Consider the following 18,384-nt stretch of genomic DNA (forward strand, 5'->3'; position numbering starts at 1 on the left):
CTTTCACCTTAAACATATGCCCTCTAGTTTTAGACTGCCCATGTCAATTCACCTATTTTATGTCATAATAAACCTATAAACATAACACCCAATAAAAATCAATTGAGGATGAAACAAGGAACATAGAGATGGAATGGAACATGGAACGAAATGGAACATGGAAACAAGGAATTAGATTTAGAATTAAGGCCAAATCAATTTGTACATAATTTCAAATAGCAAATTCTAATGATATCATGGCCTGATTCCTATCCACTTGTAATGAATAAGCAGAAAGCAGGCCCAAAAGATTCATAATCAGGTTCCTGCAGTGTCTCTGAAGTTATTTGGTATGTAAAACCTGCTTTCAGGAAATGAAGAACTGAGAATTGTGCAAAATACAATCTGCTTCTGCCTCACTCGTCTTTAATGGCATTTGAAAATTCCTCCAAAGCATTCCAATTTCTTCGCTCAAAATTTCCTGCAAGAACCTGCACATATCTCACTTGAAACAGATGAGACATAAAATCAATAAGCAATAAGTCAATCACTAAAAATGGAGGAATTTAAGAACAACTTTCAAGACAAATATTTTTTACATGGAACAACAATGGAAATCACAAATACTTCAATTTTCCATTGTACATCATAATATTCTCTTTTGGCAGCTATATTTAGGTTTCAAACTCCCAGATTTGATGTGTTTTAATTCAGTATAAATATTCAAACCTATAACTTGAAAGAGAATATTTTCCTCATTTATCATCGTAGAAAGAAACAGGTCTTCAAACAAAAATTTGCTGTTTCATTGATGCTAAGACCAAAAAGACGACAAATGTTCAACGGATCTTACAAAGCAAAATTTTGAGAACTAATGACCTATTGTGAGTTTCAAAGCATGCGAGATAGAAGGAGAATTCCCAAAAGCATATTCGAAAAGTCACAGGGACTTATGCCTGAAGTTAAATGTGTGCTTCTCGTGGGCAAGATTCCAAAGTGCAAGGCCAAGAAAGTGATCCCTTGCAGGTTAACTGATTACTGCAATAATTTTACATTCCTATTTACTTTCAATTCCAGACATAGTAACCTCATTGCAAACTCCCAGAGAAATGCAAGTTTATTTAATCCACATTTGAGGATTAAAGTAGCGCTAGATTTTCTATTTGGCACAGGATAATTTCTGAAGTATTATGTCCATTTTAATTACATACTGAAAACTGGAAGAAAGGAAAACAACCTTTCTGTGCTTTACCGGAGATATTACTAAGCCGAAAAACATCAAAATCGATTTTCATAGAACGAGAAGTGACTCCTGAAAGAAATCTGTCACTTCTCGCTCTGACGAATGACGAGTGTGGGTGGCAAGCTACCCATCAGCAATATCTGAGCCAATCATTCTGTTTTTACTTTCAATTAACTTTATTTTCAAGTTAATAGGAAAATTAACTGCAATTTAGAAGTATAAAATTGGTTGAAGGAATAAGAATGAAGCAATGGTACACGTTTTAAATACTGAAAAGTATATTGAAGTAATAGACTAATATAGAGAGGCACATTTTCTGATGGAGTAGCGTTTACAAATATATTCCATTATAAACAGAAATATGCAACATTGTAAATTTGCTGAAGCAAAACAAAGAACAGAGCATGTTGTTCAGCTGTGGAAAGGGAAATAGTTTATGTTTCTGATCCACGACCTTCTCGTCAGCCCTGGGAATAAGAGAAAGTTAGTTTTAATGTTACACAGTACATTGCGGAGAAAATGGATAGGCACAAGAAAATATCTCTGACAGGTGAGGCCAGTGTTGCTATGGTGCTAACCTGTTGAGGAAACTGTCCAATTAATAAGCTGGTGAATTGAGAGAACAAGACAAAAATAACTACGGAAAGTAAAAGGTGTTAAATCCAAAGCTGTAGTGCATATCCAGCTGATCATAGAAACATAGAAAATAGGTGCAGGAGTAGGCCATTCGGCCCTTCGAGCCTGCACCGCCATTCAATATGATCATGGCTGATCATCCAACTCAGTATCCTGTACCTGCCTTCTCTCCATACCCCCTGATCCCTTTAGCCACAAGGGCCACATCTAACTTAAATATAGCCAATGAACTGGCCTCAACTACCTTCTGTGGCAGAGAATTCCAGAGATTCACCACTCTCTGTGTAAAAAATGTTTTCCTCATCTCGGTCCTAAAAGATTTCCCCCTTATCCTTAAACTGTGACCCCTTGTTCTGGACTTCCCCAACATCGGGAACAATCTTCCTGCATATAGCTTGTCCAACCACTTAAGAATTTTGTACGTTTCTATAAGATCCCTCCTCAATCTTCTAAATTCTAACGAGTACATGCCGAGTCTATCCAGTCTTTCTTCATATGAAAGTCCTGACATCCCAGGAATCAGTCTGGTGAACCTTCTCTGTACTCCCTCTATGGCAAGAATGTCTTTCCTCAGATTAGGAGACCAAAACTGTACGCAATACACCAGGTGTGGTCTCACCAAGACCCTGTACAACTGCAGTAGAACCTTCCTGCTCCTATACTCAAATCCTTTTGCTATGAATGCTAACATACCATTCGCTTTCTTCACTGCCTGCTGCACCTGCATGCCTACTTTCAATGACGTACCATGACACCCAGGTCTCGTTGCATCTCCCCCTTTCCTAATCGGCCACCATTCAGATAATAGTCTACTTTCCTGTTTTTGCCACCAAAGTGGATAACCTCACATTTATCCACATTATACTGCATCTGCCATGCATTTGCCCACTCACCCAGCCTATCCAAGTCACCTTGCAGCCTCCTAGCATCCTCCTCACAGACAGCTAACACCGCCCCCCGGCTTCGTGTCATCCGCAAACTTGGAGATGTTGCATTCAATTCCCTCGTCCAAATCATTGATATATATTGTAAATAGCTGGGGTCCCAGCACTGAGCCTTGCGGTACCCCACTAGTCACTGCCTGCCATTGTGAAAAGGACCCGTTTACTCCTACTCTTTGCTTCCTGTCTGCCAGCCAGTTCTCTATCCACATCAATACTGAACCCCCAATACCGTGCGCTTTAAGTTTGTATACTAATTTCTTATGTGGGACCATGACGAAAGCCTTCTGAAAGTCCAGATATAACACATCCACTGGTTCTCCCTTATCCACTCTACTAGTTACATCCTCGAAAAATTCTATAAGATTCGTCAGACATGATTTACCTTTCATAAATCCATGCTGACTTTGTCCAATGATTTCACCACTTTCTAAATGTGCTGCTATCCCATCTTTAATAACTGATTCTAGCAGTTTCCCCACTACCGATGTTAGACTAACTGGTCTGTAATTCCCCGTTTTCTCTCTCCCTCCCTTTTTAAAAAGTGGGGTTACATTAGCTACCCTCCAATCCTCAGGAACTACTCCAGAATTTAAAAGAGTTTTGAAAAATTATCACTAATGCATCCACTATTTCTGGGGCTACTTCCTTAAGTACTCTGGGATGCAGCCTATCAAGAGGATTTATCGGCCTTTAATCCATTCAATTTACCTAACACCACTTCCCGGCTAACCTGGATTTCACTCAGTTCTTCCATCTCATTTGACTCCCGGTCCCCTGCTATTTCCAGCAGATTATTTATGTCTTCCTTAGTGAAGACAGAACCAAAGTAATTATTCAATTGGTCTGCCATGTCCTTTTTCCCCATGATCAATTCACCTGTTTCTGACTGCAAGGGACCTACATTTGTTTTAATTAATCTTTTTCTCTTCACATATCTATAAAAACTTTTGCAGTCAGTTTTTATGTTCCCTGCCAGTTTTCTTTCATAATCTATTTTCCCTTTCCTAATTAAGCCCTTTGTCCTCCTCTGCTGGTCTCTGAATTTCTCCCAGTCTCCGGTATGCTGCTTTTTCTGGCTAATCAAGCCATCTAAATGGAAAGAGGGGGAGAGAGGGGAATGAGGGGAGAGAGGGGAGAGAGGGAGAGAGAGAGGGGAGAGAGGGGGGAGAGAGGGAGAGACGGGGGAGAGAGGGGAGAGAGAGGGGAGAGAGGGGAGAGAGGGGAGAGAGGGGAGAGAGGGAGAGAAGGAGAGAGAGAGAGAGGGAGCTGATGGACGCAGAGTCTCGCCTGGGTCGGGTTGGAGATGACTCTTGCGAATGGGGTGTGTTTCAGAAGAAGGAAGCCTTGAGGAACCTGCAACTTGAACGGTCCCGAGGCGCTTACGTGAGGGCGCGGGTCCAGATGCTGCACGATCTGGATCGAGCTTCGCCTTTCTTTTTCTCTCTGTAGTAGGGGCGGGGAGCCCGCAAGCAGCTCGTAGAGCTGCTCGCAGATGATGGCTCCTCTGTCACGGATCCAGAGAGGATTAGTGCCTTGGTCAGGTCCTTTTATGGATCCCTGTTCTCCGCAGGTGGATTCAGCGGGGAAGCTCAGCAGGACCTGTGGGAGGGTCTACCGATTGTAGATAGGGAGGTGGCCGATCTTCTTGATGGCCCTTTATCTTTGGAGGAGTTGACTCGTGCATTGCATCAGCTCAGGAGGGGCAAGTCCCCCGGGCTGGATGGGCTGACGGTAGAGTTTGTAAGAGCCTTCTGGGGTATCCTGGGGGGTGATTACATGTTGGTTCTGGGGGAGAGCCTGGCGACCGGGGAGATGCCCCTCTCGTGGCGTAGAGCAGTTGTTGTCCTGCTGCCCAAGAAGGGGGAACTCCGCTTGTTGAAAAACTGGCGCCCGGTCTCTCTCCTATGCACAGAGTATAAAGTTTTTGCACGGGCGATGGCAAATCGACTGGGCTCCGTGCTGTCTCAATTGATTCACCATGACCAGTCCTATACAGTCTCTGGCCGGTCCATCCAGGATAACATCCACCTGGTTAGGGACCCGATTCATCTAGCACAGGGTACTGGTCAGTCAGCTGCTTTTCTGTCTCTTGATCAGGAGAAGGCTTTTGATAGGGTAGAGCATGAATACCTTTTCGGGACGTTGCAAGCGTTTGGATTTGGACCGCATTTTGTGGCCCGGGTCCGCATTTTGTATGCTGCAGTGGAGTGCCTTGTGAAGGTTAGTGGTGCGTTGTTGGCTCTCTTTCATTTTGGGAGGGGGGTCCATCAGGGGTGCCCCATGTCAGGTCAGTTGTACTCGGTCTGTGTGGAGCCGTTCCTGTGTCTTCTTCGGAGGAGGTTGACAGGCTTGGCCCTACCTGGCCCGGGGGTGGAGGTGGTTCTTTCGGCGTATGCCGATGATGTACTCCTTATGTTCACCGATCCTGGTGACCTGCGGAGGATGCGTGATTGCCAGAAAATGTTCTCGGCTGCATCTTCTGCCAGGATTAATTGGAGCAAGTGCTCTGGACTTTTATGTGGGTCAGTGGCAGGTGGATTCCCTGCCAGAGGAGATGGCAATGTTTGCGTGGAGCACCACGCACCTCCTCTATCTGGGAGTGTACCTGAGTCCACTGAGGATGCTTGGCCGGCAAACTGGCAGGAGTTGGAGACGAAAGTGATTGCCAGGCTGGGGCGCTGGTCAGGCCTGCTTGGAGTTCTTCCTTTTCAGGGGAGGGTGTTGGTCATAAACCAGCTGGTGGCCTCCATGTTATGGTACCGGCTGGCTACTCTTGTCCCGCATTCCATTTTTGTATATGCTTTACAGAAGAAACTGGTGGACTTCTTTTGGGGAAATAGGAAGCACTGGGTTTCCGCAGCAGTCCTGAGTCTCCCGTTAGAGGAGGGCGGCCAGTCCTTGGTATGCGTGCGTGCCTCAGGACTCTGAGGAGGTATATGTATATAGTGAACCCCCCCAGATGGCACGCTTTGGCCACGTTTTTTTTCCGACGGGGTTGTTATCTAAGGGGGGTCTCGCGGCTCCCATTGGCAGGCATCAGTCGACCCGCCCTAAGGGGCTTGCCTGTTTTCTACCGGGATGTGTTAAGAGTAAGGAATCTGGTTGTTTTCAGCCAGCGTGTTGCTCCACGAGGGGAGGGGGATGTTGCGGCTGCGGGAGTGGCCGGTCCTCACCCAATCATGGCGGGTGTCGAGGAAAGGCGTGTGCCTAGAGTGGTTTTGAATGAGCTTTTACCCGCTCCGTCAGATCTGCTCATCGGGCCTCGGTTGGGGAGGAGACAATAAGGGTTACCAGAAATTACAGAAGTCAATGTTCATTCCATTGGGGTGTAAACTGAGGTGCTGCTCCTCCAATTTCCGATGGTGTTCACTCTGACCATGGAGGAGGCCCAGGACAAAAAGGTCGGATTCGGAATGGGAGGGGGAGTTAAAATGCTGAGCCACTGGGAGATCAGGTTGGTTAATGCCGACCGAGCGGAGGTGTTCGGCGAAACGATCGCCAAGCCTACGCTTGGTCTCACCGATATAGATCAGCTGACATCTAGAGCAGCGGATGCAATAGATGAGGTTGGAGGAGGTGCAGGTGAACCTCTGTCTCACCTGGAACGACTGCTTGGGTCCTTGAATGGAGTCGAGGGGGGAGGTAAAGCGACAAGTGTAGCATCTCTTGCGGTTGCAGGGGAGTGTCCTGGGCGGCGTGGTACAGGTGGGAAGGGAAGAATTGACCAGGGAATTACGGAGGGAGCGGTCTTTGCGGAAAGCAGTCAGGGGGGGAGATGGGAAGATGTGTGAGTGGTGGGGTCACATTGGAGGTGACGAAAATGATGGAGGACTATTTGTTGTATGAGACGGTCAGTTGGGTGGAAGGTGAAGACTAGGGGGACTCTGCCCTTGTTACGAGTGGGGGGGGATAGGAAGAGAGAGTAGTGTTACGGGGTATTGAAGAGACCCTGGTGCGAGCCTCATCTATAGTGGAGGAGGGGAACCTCCGTTCCCTGAAGAATGAAGACATTTCTGATGCCCTGGTGTGGAACACCTCATCCTGAGAGCAGATGCGGCATAGACGGAGCAATTGGGAGTAGGGGATGGAGTCCTTACAGGAAGCAGGGTGGGAGGAAGTGTAGTCTACATAGCCATGGGAGTCAGTGGGTTTATAGTGGATGTCGGTCAGAAGTCTATCCCCTGCGATGGAGATAGTGAGGTAAAGATATGGTAGGGAAGTGTTGGTGGTCGGGTACTGACAAGGATAGAAAATTGGTTGGCAGACGGGAAACAAAGAATAGGGATAAACGGGTCCCTTTCAGAATGACAGGCAGTGACTAGTGGGGTACCGCAAGGCTCGGTGCTGGGACTGCATCTATTTACAATCTATATATTATTAGGTCCGACGGTGTTTAATCCAAAAGTCAAGCTCATTTCATGATTTCCGCTTAGTGGACAGGTCGCGCTGACTACGTAATTTCTGGTGAGTGCAGAGGTCGCGCTGATTGCATAATTTCCAGTAAGTGCGGAGGTCACGCCGATTGCGAAAGTGCCGCTGACTGCGGAAGCCCCAAATGGAGATGTCGCGCTCCGCCGTGTGAGTAGATTCAAGAAAGTTTACTGTCATATATATGGTGTGTGAGTCAGTGTGTGTGTGTGAGTGTGAGTGTGAGTGTGAGTGTGAGTGTGTGTGTGTGTGTGTGTGTGTGTGTGTGTGTGTGTGTGTGTGTGTGTGTGTGTGTGTGTGTGTGTGTGTGTGTGTGTGTGTGTGTATTGGATTTGGTGGAGAGGTGGAATATTGCATTGGGGGACCAGCTCTCCCTTGTGAAGCTGGGACCCAACTGGTCCCACTTATTCCAGTATACATTAACGATTTAGATGAAGGGATTAAAAGAAACTAGCAAATTTGCAGATGACACAAAGCTGGGTGGCAGTGTGAACTGTGAGGAGGATGCTATGACAGGCAGAGACTATTGGGGTACCGCAATCTGGTGCTGGGGCTGCATCTATTTACAATCTATATAATTAAAAGTCTCCTCTTGACCATTTCCTGTCTGCGCTGTATATTGATTTTAGAAAAAAAACGCTACCCTGTATCACTGTGATTATTGGTCAACTTACTCACAAGTCCTCCTCCGCTGAGCCAGCGCCGAGGATTTTTCCCATTTATGAAAAATAATAAAATTATGAGTGTGTAAAAAACCTTGAGATCAGCTGATTGGTTCTCTCGCCTGCCAATCACCGCAATGAAGGTAACGCTCCTTCTGGGGGGGAAGGACTATAAAACCCCGGATGCCTAGACGTGAGTCAGTCACTCTGCAAGATCGCGAGGGAGAGGCCACGACTGTCATTCTAAGCTGTGAATCAACTGAACTGTGAGTCTGCAATGTACTTGCAATAAATAATTTGTTAACCTTAATGACGATGTCATGAGTTTTTTGGCCAGCTGCCCAGCCTGCCCAGGAGCAAAGAGGTCCTTCTGCAGTTGTATAAGGCCCTGGTGAGAACACATCTGGAGATTGTGCGCAATTTTGGTCTCCAAATTTGACGAAGGACATTCTTGCTATTGAGGGAGAGCAGCGTAGGTTCACAAGGTTAATTCCCGCGGTGGTGGGACTGTCATATGTTGAAAAGATGGAGCAACTGGGCTGGTATACACTGAAATTTAGAATGATCAGAGAGGATCTTATTGAAACATATAAGATTATTAAGGGATTGGACACGCTAGAGGGGAGAAACATGTTCCCGATGTTGGGGGAGTCCAGAAGCAGGGGCCACAGTTTAAGAATAAGGGGTAGGCCATTTAGAACGGAGATGAGGAAAAACTTTTTCAACCAGAGAGTTGTGAATTTGTGGAATTCTCTGCCTCAGAAGGCAGTGGAGGCCGATTCTCTGGATGCTCTCAAGAGAGAGTTAAATAGAGCTCTTAAAGATAGCGGAATCAAGGGATATGGGGAGAAGGCAGGAACAGGGTACTGATTGTGGATGATCAGCCAGGATCACAGTGAATGGCGGTGCTGGCTCAAAGGGCCGAATGGACTCCTCCTGCACCTATTGTCCATTGTAAACTCTGCATATGGTTTCTAAAACATTGAAGAGGTCATTTTGTGAACACAAAACACAGAGTATTTGATTGGACGGTACAAGTGAATTGCTGCTTTACCTGAAGGACTTTTAAATCAATGTTGACAGATAATCAATGCTGGTGCAAGTAACATAATGTAAATATTACACATATGTTATTTGGTGGACAAACTGTCTGATCTGGGTGTTAATGCAAACACATGCGGATGGATTAAGGACTTTTTAACAGACCGCCCACAGACTGTCAGGATGGGGTCCTATTACTCCCCAGTCCTGACGCTCAGCACAGGAGCGCCACAAGGTTGTGTGCTGAGTCCCATCTTGTATACAATATACGCTTATGACTGTATACCAACACACAGTACAAACAGGATCATCAAGTTTGCGGACGACACGACTGTGGTGGGACTGATAAACAACAACGACGAGTCTGCCTACAGGGATGATGTCCAAAAACTGACTGTCTGGTGTACCAAAAACAACCTGGTACTCAACCCATCAAAGACAAAAGAACTGGTCGTCGACTTCAGGAGGAAGAGGAGAGAGGAACCTGCTCTCTTATACATCAAAGGAGACATGGTGGAGAGAGTCACTGGCTTTAAGTTCCTGGGAATAAACATCTCCCAGGACCTCAAATGGCAAATGAACACCGTCACTCTCGTGAAGAAGTCACATCAGCGGCTGTATTTCTGAGGTCTCTGCGGAGAGCAAACGTCTCACAGCCGCTGCTGCAGTCCTTCTACCGATGCGCCGTGGAAAGTATCCTCTCCTATGGAATCCTGGTGTGGTTTGCTAGCTGTACTGTGGCTGAGAGGAGGGCGCTGCAGGGAATTATAAAAACTGCACAGAGCATTACAAACGCTCAACTGCCCTCCTTGGATGATATATATAGGGCCCGATGCTTGCGCCGGGCCACAAATATCAAGCAGGACACATCCCATCCTGCCAACCACCTTTTCACTCTGCTACCCTCTGGGAGGCGATTCGGGTCTCTGAAAACTAAAAATAGTTTCTACCCATGTGCGATAAAAGAGCTTAATTCCAACAGAGAACACTGGGGAAGCAAAATGTAATTCCAAGAAATGCCGCCAAATTCTTTTTAATTCTTTTAAAATACTTATTTATTATTTTACTAATAAGTGTACATATGTATCAATGGTTGTCGTGTTTGTATTTTTTTAACCGGAGGAGATGTAATGGAATTTCGTTGCACAGTATTGTGCAATGACAATAAACGTATTCATTCATTCAATAGGGATTACACTTAGAATGTCGTACAGCACTGTTGAATTTCCATACCTGGTAGAGATATTCTTTTTAGGAAAAAATCCAACCCAATTGTTTGCTTGTATTGTTTTCCAAAAGCTTCCTGTGCAAAACGCATTGCCAAAGAGGTCTGTAACGAAAACACATTCATCTTAAAACACATTCTTAATGAATTAGCAAGAGGAAGTACAGAATAATAAAATGAAAGTAAAGGGTAGGTTAGTTAATAGTGTGAAGGGGAGGTGTGTTTGCCAGAGCAAGAGGATAAAGTAGGCATGTTACAAAACTTACCTTCAGCGGCGCTGCAGTTCTGCCACTGGCCGTGTGCGCGACTTTGGCGCCTTTGGGGGGGGGGGGGGGGCGGGGTTAAAATGTGGTTTTCTATCGCCTTTCCGAGATATATTTTCTCGGGCTGCTAACTAATGCTGAAGAATTGTTCCCGACTGCCGTTCTGTGAATTTTTTTTTAAACCGCGGGACAATTTCAGCGCTGGAGTAAAATAAAAATCCGCTTCTAATGCCGTCAATGCCGACAACGGGACAAATCTCACGTACTGGACAGCTAAAGGTAAGCCGTTTATTTTACATATAAACGTGCTTCTTAGGATTACCTCAATACAAAATTTACGTTGTGAAAAGGTGATTTAGGCCCCATATGAACCGGCAGTATTTTTCCTGCCGATATGGGGTTTAAATTCACCGCAACCGTAACGTTCCAATCGATCACGTTCCACACAATCTCACTCGCAAGATGATTTAAATGGCCATTAATTTACAGGAATTAAACACTAAATTACTTCCATTTGGCCTATAAATTCATTACAATGAGATTTTAAAATCATGTTATATTGTGAATTCTTGTGTGAATGTTATTTGGACATTTAGGCTATTTAAAAATTTTAATCTTTTCTTAAGAAATGGATAGACATTTAGATCTAGTAATTGAATTTTGTAATTAGCTACAATTAGGTAACTAACTAATTATATGCTTTAATTTCAGGTCATTCAAGTAAAATTGTTTCATATTTGTTTCAGAATGCTTCAATCTATAATAACTAAACATTTATTTCAGTTCTCTTAATTTTTAAGAAAGTTATGGGCTTTTGACTGTCCTCGATCACAGTTTTTGTGTTAAGTCAATGGAAAAACAATAGGAAACAAGATGCTAATTTCCGAGTATGAAAATGGCCATCACTTTTTTAATGGGGAGGTTTCACGGCAGTCGGGTCACGACCCATGGCCCATACTGATGCCAAGCTATGCCAAGTGGAGTACACGCGATCAACTGCAGGTAAGCACTTACCATTGTTTCCAGCATAGCGGGCCAATTAAAACCTGCCGAAATTGTCCATTTTAGAGCTGTAAATAATTATGGAAATCAGGATAAGCGTGAGACATTTAGCCTACTTCAGAATTCCAAAAGTATGGGGAAATGACGGTAGATAGAAGCGAGAGCTGAAGGGACAACAACAGCCAAAGTGCTTGGCGAACATTGGCCGTTTGCTCACTGCATTTCATCAACTAAGGCATTGTGTTTGTGTTTTTTCATATTTGTGTTTTTTCTTGATTGCTTTGGCATCTAAAAAATTTCAGAAGTGATAAATCTGGCTGTAAAATTTTTAAATCGCCCATGGTTCTCAAGTGGGTTTTTACATACAAAAAGAAAACGCCTCTGAAGCAAAATTTACAGCTAGATGTATCACTTCTGAGACTTTTTAGATACCAAAGGAATCAAGAAAAACCACAAATAATGCCTCACTGTTGATGAAATGCAGTGAGCAAATAGTAATAATTCCCAATATTTTCAATTCTGATATCTGCACAGCCAATGTTCACCAAGCACTTTAGCTGTTATTGTCCCTTCAGCTCTCGCTTCTCTTTACCTTCATTTTGCTTCACTTTTGGAATACCGAAGTTGGGTACATGTCTCTCACACTTACCCCGACTTCCACAATTTTTTACAGCGCAAAAATTCAACATTTTGGAGGTTTTTAACAGGTAGGAAAGTACGCGTTTCTTGCATTAATAACATATACCGGAAGTTACGGATGTCCTCCAGATGGATTGAGCGGCTCCTTACGTCAAGCCCTATGACCCAGTGACCTTACGTGCACACCACCTTTACTGAAGATATGAAAGTGAATTAGGTGTCAAATTAAACTTCTTTTTATGCTTTATCTGATGGGATAAATTACAGACTTGATTTTTAAAATCTCAAAATGTTGTAACATTGCTAGATAAAGGTATTGAATTGTGAAGGTATCTGTGCAGTAAACTGAGAGCAAAGGTGAAAAAGAAAAGAGACGGGGAAGAAGCAGCGGGACAGTGAAGACTGGATGGAGAACACAGGATGTGGCGATGGGACAGCGGGGGAAGGGGCAGAGAAATGGGAGCGAAAAGAGCAAGGTGCTGGGGACAGGGGAAAGGAGCAAGGGGACTGAGAGGGGAAAAGGACGAGGGGACCGGGAGCGGAAAGGGGCGAGGGGGCAGGAAGGAAAGAGGGGATTGGGAAGGGAAAGGGGCAAGGGGACTGGGAGGAGAAAGGGGCAAGGGGACTGGGAGGAAGGAAAGAGGGGAATGGGAGGGGAAAGGGTCGAGGGGGCAGGAAGGAAAGAGGGGACTGGGAGGGGAAAGGGGCGAAGGGGGGTTATGAGGAGAAGGGAAAGGGGGGACGTGGGGAGACGAGAGACAGATCAAATGATCTGAGGCATGGGGAGCGGAATTGGACGGGTGAGGAAAGGTAATCAGAAGGATAGGGAGGGGGGAATTGAAGGGGTGGGGTGGGGAGGGAAATTAAAGAGATGGGGAGCAGGAGTGAAGAGATAGGGAGGGGAAATTGGATGAATGTGATGGGGGTTTGGAGAGGAGGTGGTAGAGAGATGGATGGGAAGTAATTGCTGCAGTTGGGTAGCTCGATGAGTGCAGGGGAGAGTAGCATTCATGAGAAGGGATGGGGAGCGAGAGGAGTGTAGGTAGGGGAGCAGGGTGGGCTTTGGAGGGCAATGGCCGGCTGATGGCTGGGTGGCAGACTGGCGAGAGGGAGTTTGGAGAGAGGAAGAAGGGGGTTGGAGAGAGGAAGAAGGGGGTTTGGAGAGAGGAAGAAGGGGTTTGGAGAGGGGAAGAAGGGGGTTGGAGAGAGGAAGAAGGTGGTTGGAGAGAGGAAGAAGGGGGTTGGAGAGAGGAAGAAGGGGGTTGGAGAGGGGAAGAAGGGGGTTGGAGAGAGGAAGAAGGGGTTTGGAGAGAGGAAGAAGGGGGTTGGAGAGAGGAAGAAGGGGTTTGGAGAGGAAGAAGGGGTTTGGAGAGAGGAAGAAGGGGGTTGGAGAGAGGAAGAAGGGGTTTGGAGAGAGGAAGAAGGGGTTTGGAGAGAGGAAGAATTGGGTTGGAGAGAGGAAGAAGGGGGTTGGAGAGGGGAAGAAGGGGGTTGGAGAGAGGAGGGGGGCGGCGGCTCACAGCCGTGGAGCAGACCGGGAGGGGACAGGAGGGGAGCTGTCGGGGCCGCCGCCATTCACCTTCCCCGATGCGCCGTCCCCTAAGATGACGATCTTCAGCTGCCGGTCTTGAATATCGTCCTCGGAGTCGGACATGTCGCCGCCGTTACCGGCCGGGCCGCTCGGCAGTCTGACGCCGCTCGCCGTCCAGTCCGGCTCCGGCTCCGGCTCCGCTGCGGGTTTGTCTCCGGTCCGGCTCCAGCTCCAGCTCCGTCGCGTCGCGTCGCGTCCCCGCCGTTGCCAGGACCCATAACCCGCGCACGACATGGGGGTGGCCCCTCTCAACACCACCACTCGGCCGTAGCCTGCGAAGCGAGGGATACAGGACCCAGAAAATTGACATCAACTTTAGGAAATAATTTAATTGTTGACAATACAGATGCATGTATATTTCAATAATTTTCGTCTCCAATAATGTGCAGCACTTCATTCACCCCTCCTGCCACAGGTGGGCTCATCCACTCTGTCGCTGCCGGTCGTTAAGGGGCGCGGGGTCAGAGTTCACTGCGGCTGCTCTGGGACTGAGGCAAAGATCATAGATGGAGCAGACTGTCTGAAGAAGGGTCTCGTATTTATTCTCTCCATAGATGCTGCCTCACCCGCTGAGTTCCTTCAGCATTTTTGTCTACTATCTAAGATCGCTGGAAATGTGCTACTGCTCCGCCAGCGTCCGTGGGCAGGTTTATAACCCTCGGGGTCCGGGAACAGCCGAAAGCCCTTTTCATCGGAGTCTGCTCTTCATCTATTTATTTAAATATTGCACCAAAAACTAAATCATAGGCGGCCGTTGGCATTGGTTGAGACTTTACAGACGTTACATGGATGACATAACAATATATAACTATGAAGATGTGTGCTAAGTTCGTCACCCTGTCTAGCCCCATTGCTGGAAACAGTTGTTCAAAAGGGAACTGCAGATGCTGGAATATCGAAGGTACACAAAATAAGCGACGTTTCGGGCCGAAACCCTTCTTCAGAGTCTGAAGAAGGGTTTCGGCCCGAAATGTCGCCTATTTCCTTCGCTCCATAGATGCTGCTGCACCCGCTGAGTTTCCCCAGCAATTTTGTGTACCTTACGCTGGAAACAGTTTGTTGTGTTTCCATGCTGGAACACAAGGGAAATCTGGTGTTCACAGATTCACCTGCGTGGCATTCATGTGATTTATTGAATGTCATTTGTAAGATGCTGGGTAGTGAAGAAGGGCATCGTCTCAGTGATTTAATACTTTTATTGTCACATGTGACAAGTCACAATGAAATGTTTTGCTTGCATAAGGGTGCTTACAAAGTTACAAATTCTTGGATTCCAAGTGCTGGATCAAGTCAGTTGCACATGTTTGTCACCCATGCTTTACCAACTATCATGATATAGGAACAGAATTAGGCAATATGGTCCATTGTCTACTCTATCATTTAACCATGGCTAATCTATTTTCCCCTCTCAACCCCATTCTCCTAACTTCTCCCTGTAACCTTTGACGCCTGTACTAAACAAGAACCAAGCAATCCCTGTTTTAAAAATGCCACATCACTTGGCCTACACCGCCGTATGTGGCAATGAATTCCGCAGATTCATCATGCTCTGGCTAAAGAAATACCTCATCTTAATTCTAAAGTTATTTTTATTCTGAGGTTCTGTCCTCTGATCCAGATTCCCAAAACTGGAAACATCCTCTCCACATCCATTCTATCTAGGCCTTTCAACTAGATCATAAGATCTTTTAGAAGGTAGAAGTGTTAAACATAGAAAAACATAGAAAATAGGTGCAGGAGGATGCCATTTGGCCCTTCGAGCTAGCATCACCATTCATTGTTGTTATGTATAAAATATGATTAACATATTTAATATCTTGCGCAATGGTACGCATGCGCAGGAAAGACTCATCGTGGAGTTCAGAATAAAAGAAGCTTGTTAGTTTACTCCCGTGTCCGAGTCTTATTTAAAGTCCGTTCCAAGCGCGAATACACCACAATTGGCGGCGAGGATCAAAGAACAGAAAAGAAAAGAACAAGTATTTCCAAGAAAAAGGTTTTAAAAGAGTTTGTATTTGGCGCCACAAATTGGAACGGCACCAAGCAGAAAGGCATGAAAAGTCGGAACGGGAAGCAAGACGGCAAGGAAGCAAGCAGGGCAGTAAGTGTCACCGAAGAGCGCAGCTGGAAGCTAGAAGCCTAACCAGCAGGACAGCAATGGTTCTGCTTACCTTGAACATTGTCCAGTGCCATGCAGCCCATGGCCAGGTCCAGCAGCCGCCACCGACGTCGATCAAGTGCCCAGAGCCGTGCAGCCCACAGACAAGTCAAGCGGACCGCCACCGACGACGAAGCCGAATCTCCGAGAGCCAGCGCCGGTGATAAAGTAAGAGCACAGCCAGCCCCCGCCCGCGAGCACCTCCAGCCCCCGCCCGCGAGCACCTCCAGCCCCCACCCGCGAGCACAGCCAGCCCCCGCCCACGAGACGCAGCCAGACCCCGCCCGCGAGCACAGCCAGAACCCGCCCGTGAGACACAGCCATCCCCGGCCGCGAGCACAGTCAGCCGCAAGACAAAGCCAGCAAAGCCAGCCCGTATGGACAGCCAGCTAGGCAGCAAATAATCTGTGGGCCGAGGAGCTTTATTCTAATGTTTCGTGTCCCAAGTCACCGAACTACATGAAATTTAAACATATTGTATAAAAATATATAAATCACCCCTGAAACTCGTCATGAACAAGACTTGCACATTTTTAATTAAATTAGAGACACACCGGAAAATGTTCGGGTATTTTTAGTCCAATCAAAGCACGTTTAACATTGAGCTGTATGCCAGTTGGCCAATCACGCGCTTTGTTTCAGGCTAGCTAGGCAGGGAGCACACAGCATGGCTGAGAGGACTTCACTGATGCCTGTTTTACTGGAGATTCCGATATCCAGCGCACCAGTCATGTTCCAGCGAACAACGGAGAGCCTGCCAGCGGATATTCCCATGTGCAGGCCGTATCTGGATGATATCATCATCAGCGGAAGGACTGACGAAGAGCACCTTAGTAACCTGGGAGCGGTCCTGTCAAGACTAGAAACTAGTGGGTTACTTCTGAAGAAGGAGAAGTGTACACTGATGCAAGAGTCAGTCGACTCTCGGACATCGACAATCGTCCACTTCAAGGCAAAGTTGATGTGGTGCGGGAAGCCAAGCGACCTGTGAACCAAAGCCAACTGCAGGCATACCTAGGATTACTAGGGTATTACAGGAAGTATATACCCAACCTGTCACAGCAGATTGCACCGTTGACTCTAATTCTGAAGGATGAGTACCGATCAGTTGATTCAAAGAGTGGGAGGAGAAGCAGCAAGCCTGATCCCAAGTTCAAATGGGGAAAGGAACAAGAGCAGGCATTTCAGAGATCCAAGCGTCTCCTGCAGAATGATAGTGTGCTGACGCATTACGATCCAGCCAAAACAATCCTGGTCCAAACTGATCAAGCCCCTATGGCTTAGATGCTGTGATAAGCCATGTGGATTCAGATGGACAAGAACGTCCGATAGCCTCATGTACTCTCAAGCCCAGTGAAGTGAATTACACACAATATGAGAAGGAGGGCTTATACATAATCTTTGGACTGAAAAAGTTCCACAAGCAGGGCCGGCCTTTGGAGATGCGGGGCCCAATTGGGAACAATTGTGGTGAGCCCCAGGTTCCTAGCCAAGGTCTGTAGAATCATAGAAATACAAATAAAGTCTATTATAGACTTTATATCTCTATGGTAGAAGGGTAAGTAATCAAAATGTGCGCTTAAAAAGTGCCTGCGAGTTAATGGGCCAAACGGATCTGAGCTAAATTTTAATATAAAATTGCCATTGGGCTTGCAGGTTTGTGGTTCCAAATAGTCCTATCAGAGGCTTGTGATCAATCACAATGGTGAAAAACCTCCCATGTAACTGCTTGTGGACAGGGCCGACCTGAAGCCGATTGGACCGATTACTCCCAATTGGGCCCCGCAGCTAAGGGGGCCCCGCGCTAGAGTAATCAAAAGATTCAAGAGCTTGGCGCCTCGCTACCCTCAGTACAAGAACTGTTCCAGAGCCGCTGCCTAAAAAAAGCACTGAGCATAGCAAAGGACAGACTGCACCCACTCCACACACATCTAGATCTCCTGCCATCAGGAAAGAGATACCGCAGCATCAAAGCCCGGACAACCAGACTGCTAAACAGCTTCCTTCCACAGGCTGTGAGGCTGCTAAACAGTCACTCCACCTGATTCTGCTGCTTTTGCACTGACAATTTAATAACTGGCACTAAGTAATAACTCTGGCACTGGCTCAGGCCACTTAATATTTTATGACTGGTTTTTTTTGTTTTTTTTACTTGTATTTTAATGTTGCTTTTTTTACCTGCACTTTTTTAAACTATTCGTACTGTTTTTATCAGGAACTGGATTGTTTTTATTTATGTGTGAAATGTTTACGTTTTTATGTGCGATGCTCCGGTATTCCCTGGGAAACGTCTTCTCATTTTGCACTGTACAATTGTTGCTTTGCATGATGACAATAAAAGGATGATAATGCTAATAATAAAAATTGGAGCAAAGATCTTATAGCGCGCAAGATGGTCCACTCCTGCAAAATACAATGGACTGACGTGTAGTACACATCGGAGCTTAACTTCCATCATTTCAGTAACCCCGACCCGACTTCAGTTATGCCTCTCTCAGCGTTGCGTGGGAACAGTTTATGTGTTTTTAAATGTTTTAAATGTTTTTTAAATTTTTCTTTTAAAACGGCAACAT

The 18,384-nt window shown here is 46.1% G+C and overlaps 1 protein-coding gene across 4 annotated transcripts in view; it reads right to left on the reverse strand.

Annotated features, from left to right (window-relative positions):
* rab28 (RAB28, member RAS oncogene family) overlaps positions 1-13,859 on the reverse strand; it is a 116,939-nt gene extending 103,080 nt beyond the window's left edge. The window contains exons 1-2 of one of the 4 annotated variants that reach the window (XR_004412867.1): positions 13,642-13,853; positions 10,167-10,263 (exon numbers count right to left, since the gene is read on the reverse strand). Coding sequence is in view for 3 of the 4 variants with exons in the window: in XM_033025611.1 (XP_032881502.1) it covers positions 10,167-10,263; positions 13,642-13,716 (172 nt within the window). In the remaining variant the exon portion in view is untranslated. Of the gene's footprint in view, positions 1-10,166; positions 10,264-13,641 lie in introns of all 4 variants that reach the window. The other 3 variants (XM_033025611.1, XM_033025595.1, XM_033025586.1) reach the window with 3 other exon arrangements.
* Between the last annotated feature and the right edge of the window lie 4,525 nt (positions 13,860-18,384).

The sequence above is a fragment of the Amblyraja radiata genome, chromosome 1, assembly GCF_010909765.2.
Source record: "Amblyraja radiata isolate CabotCenter1 chromosome 1, sAmbRad1.1.pri, whole genome shotgun sequence".
NCBI lineage: Eukaryota > Metazoa > Chordata > Chondrichthyes > Rajiformes > Rajidae > Amblyraja > Amblyraja radiata.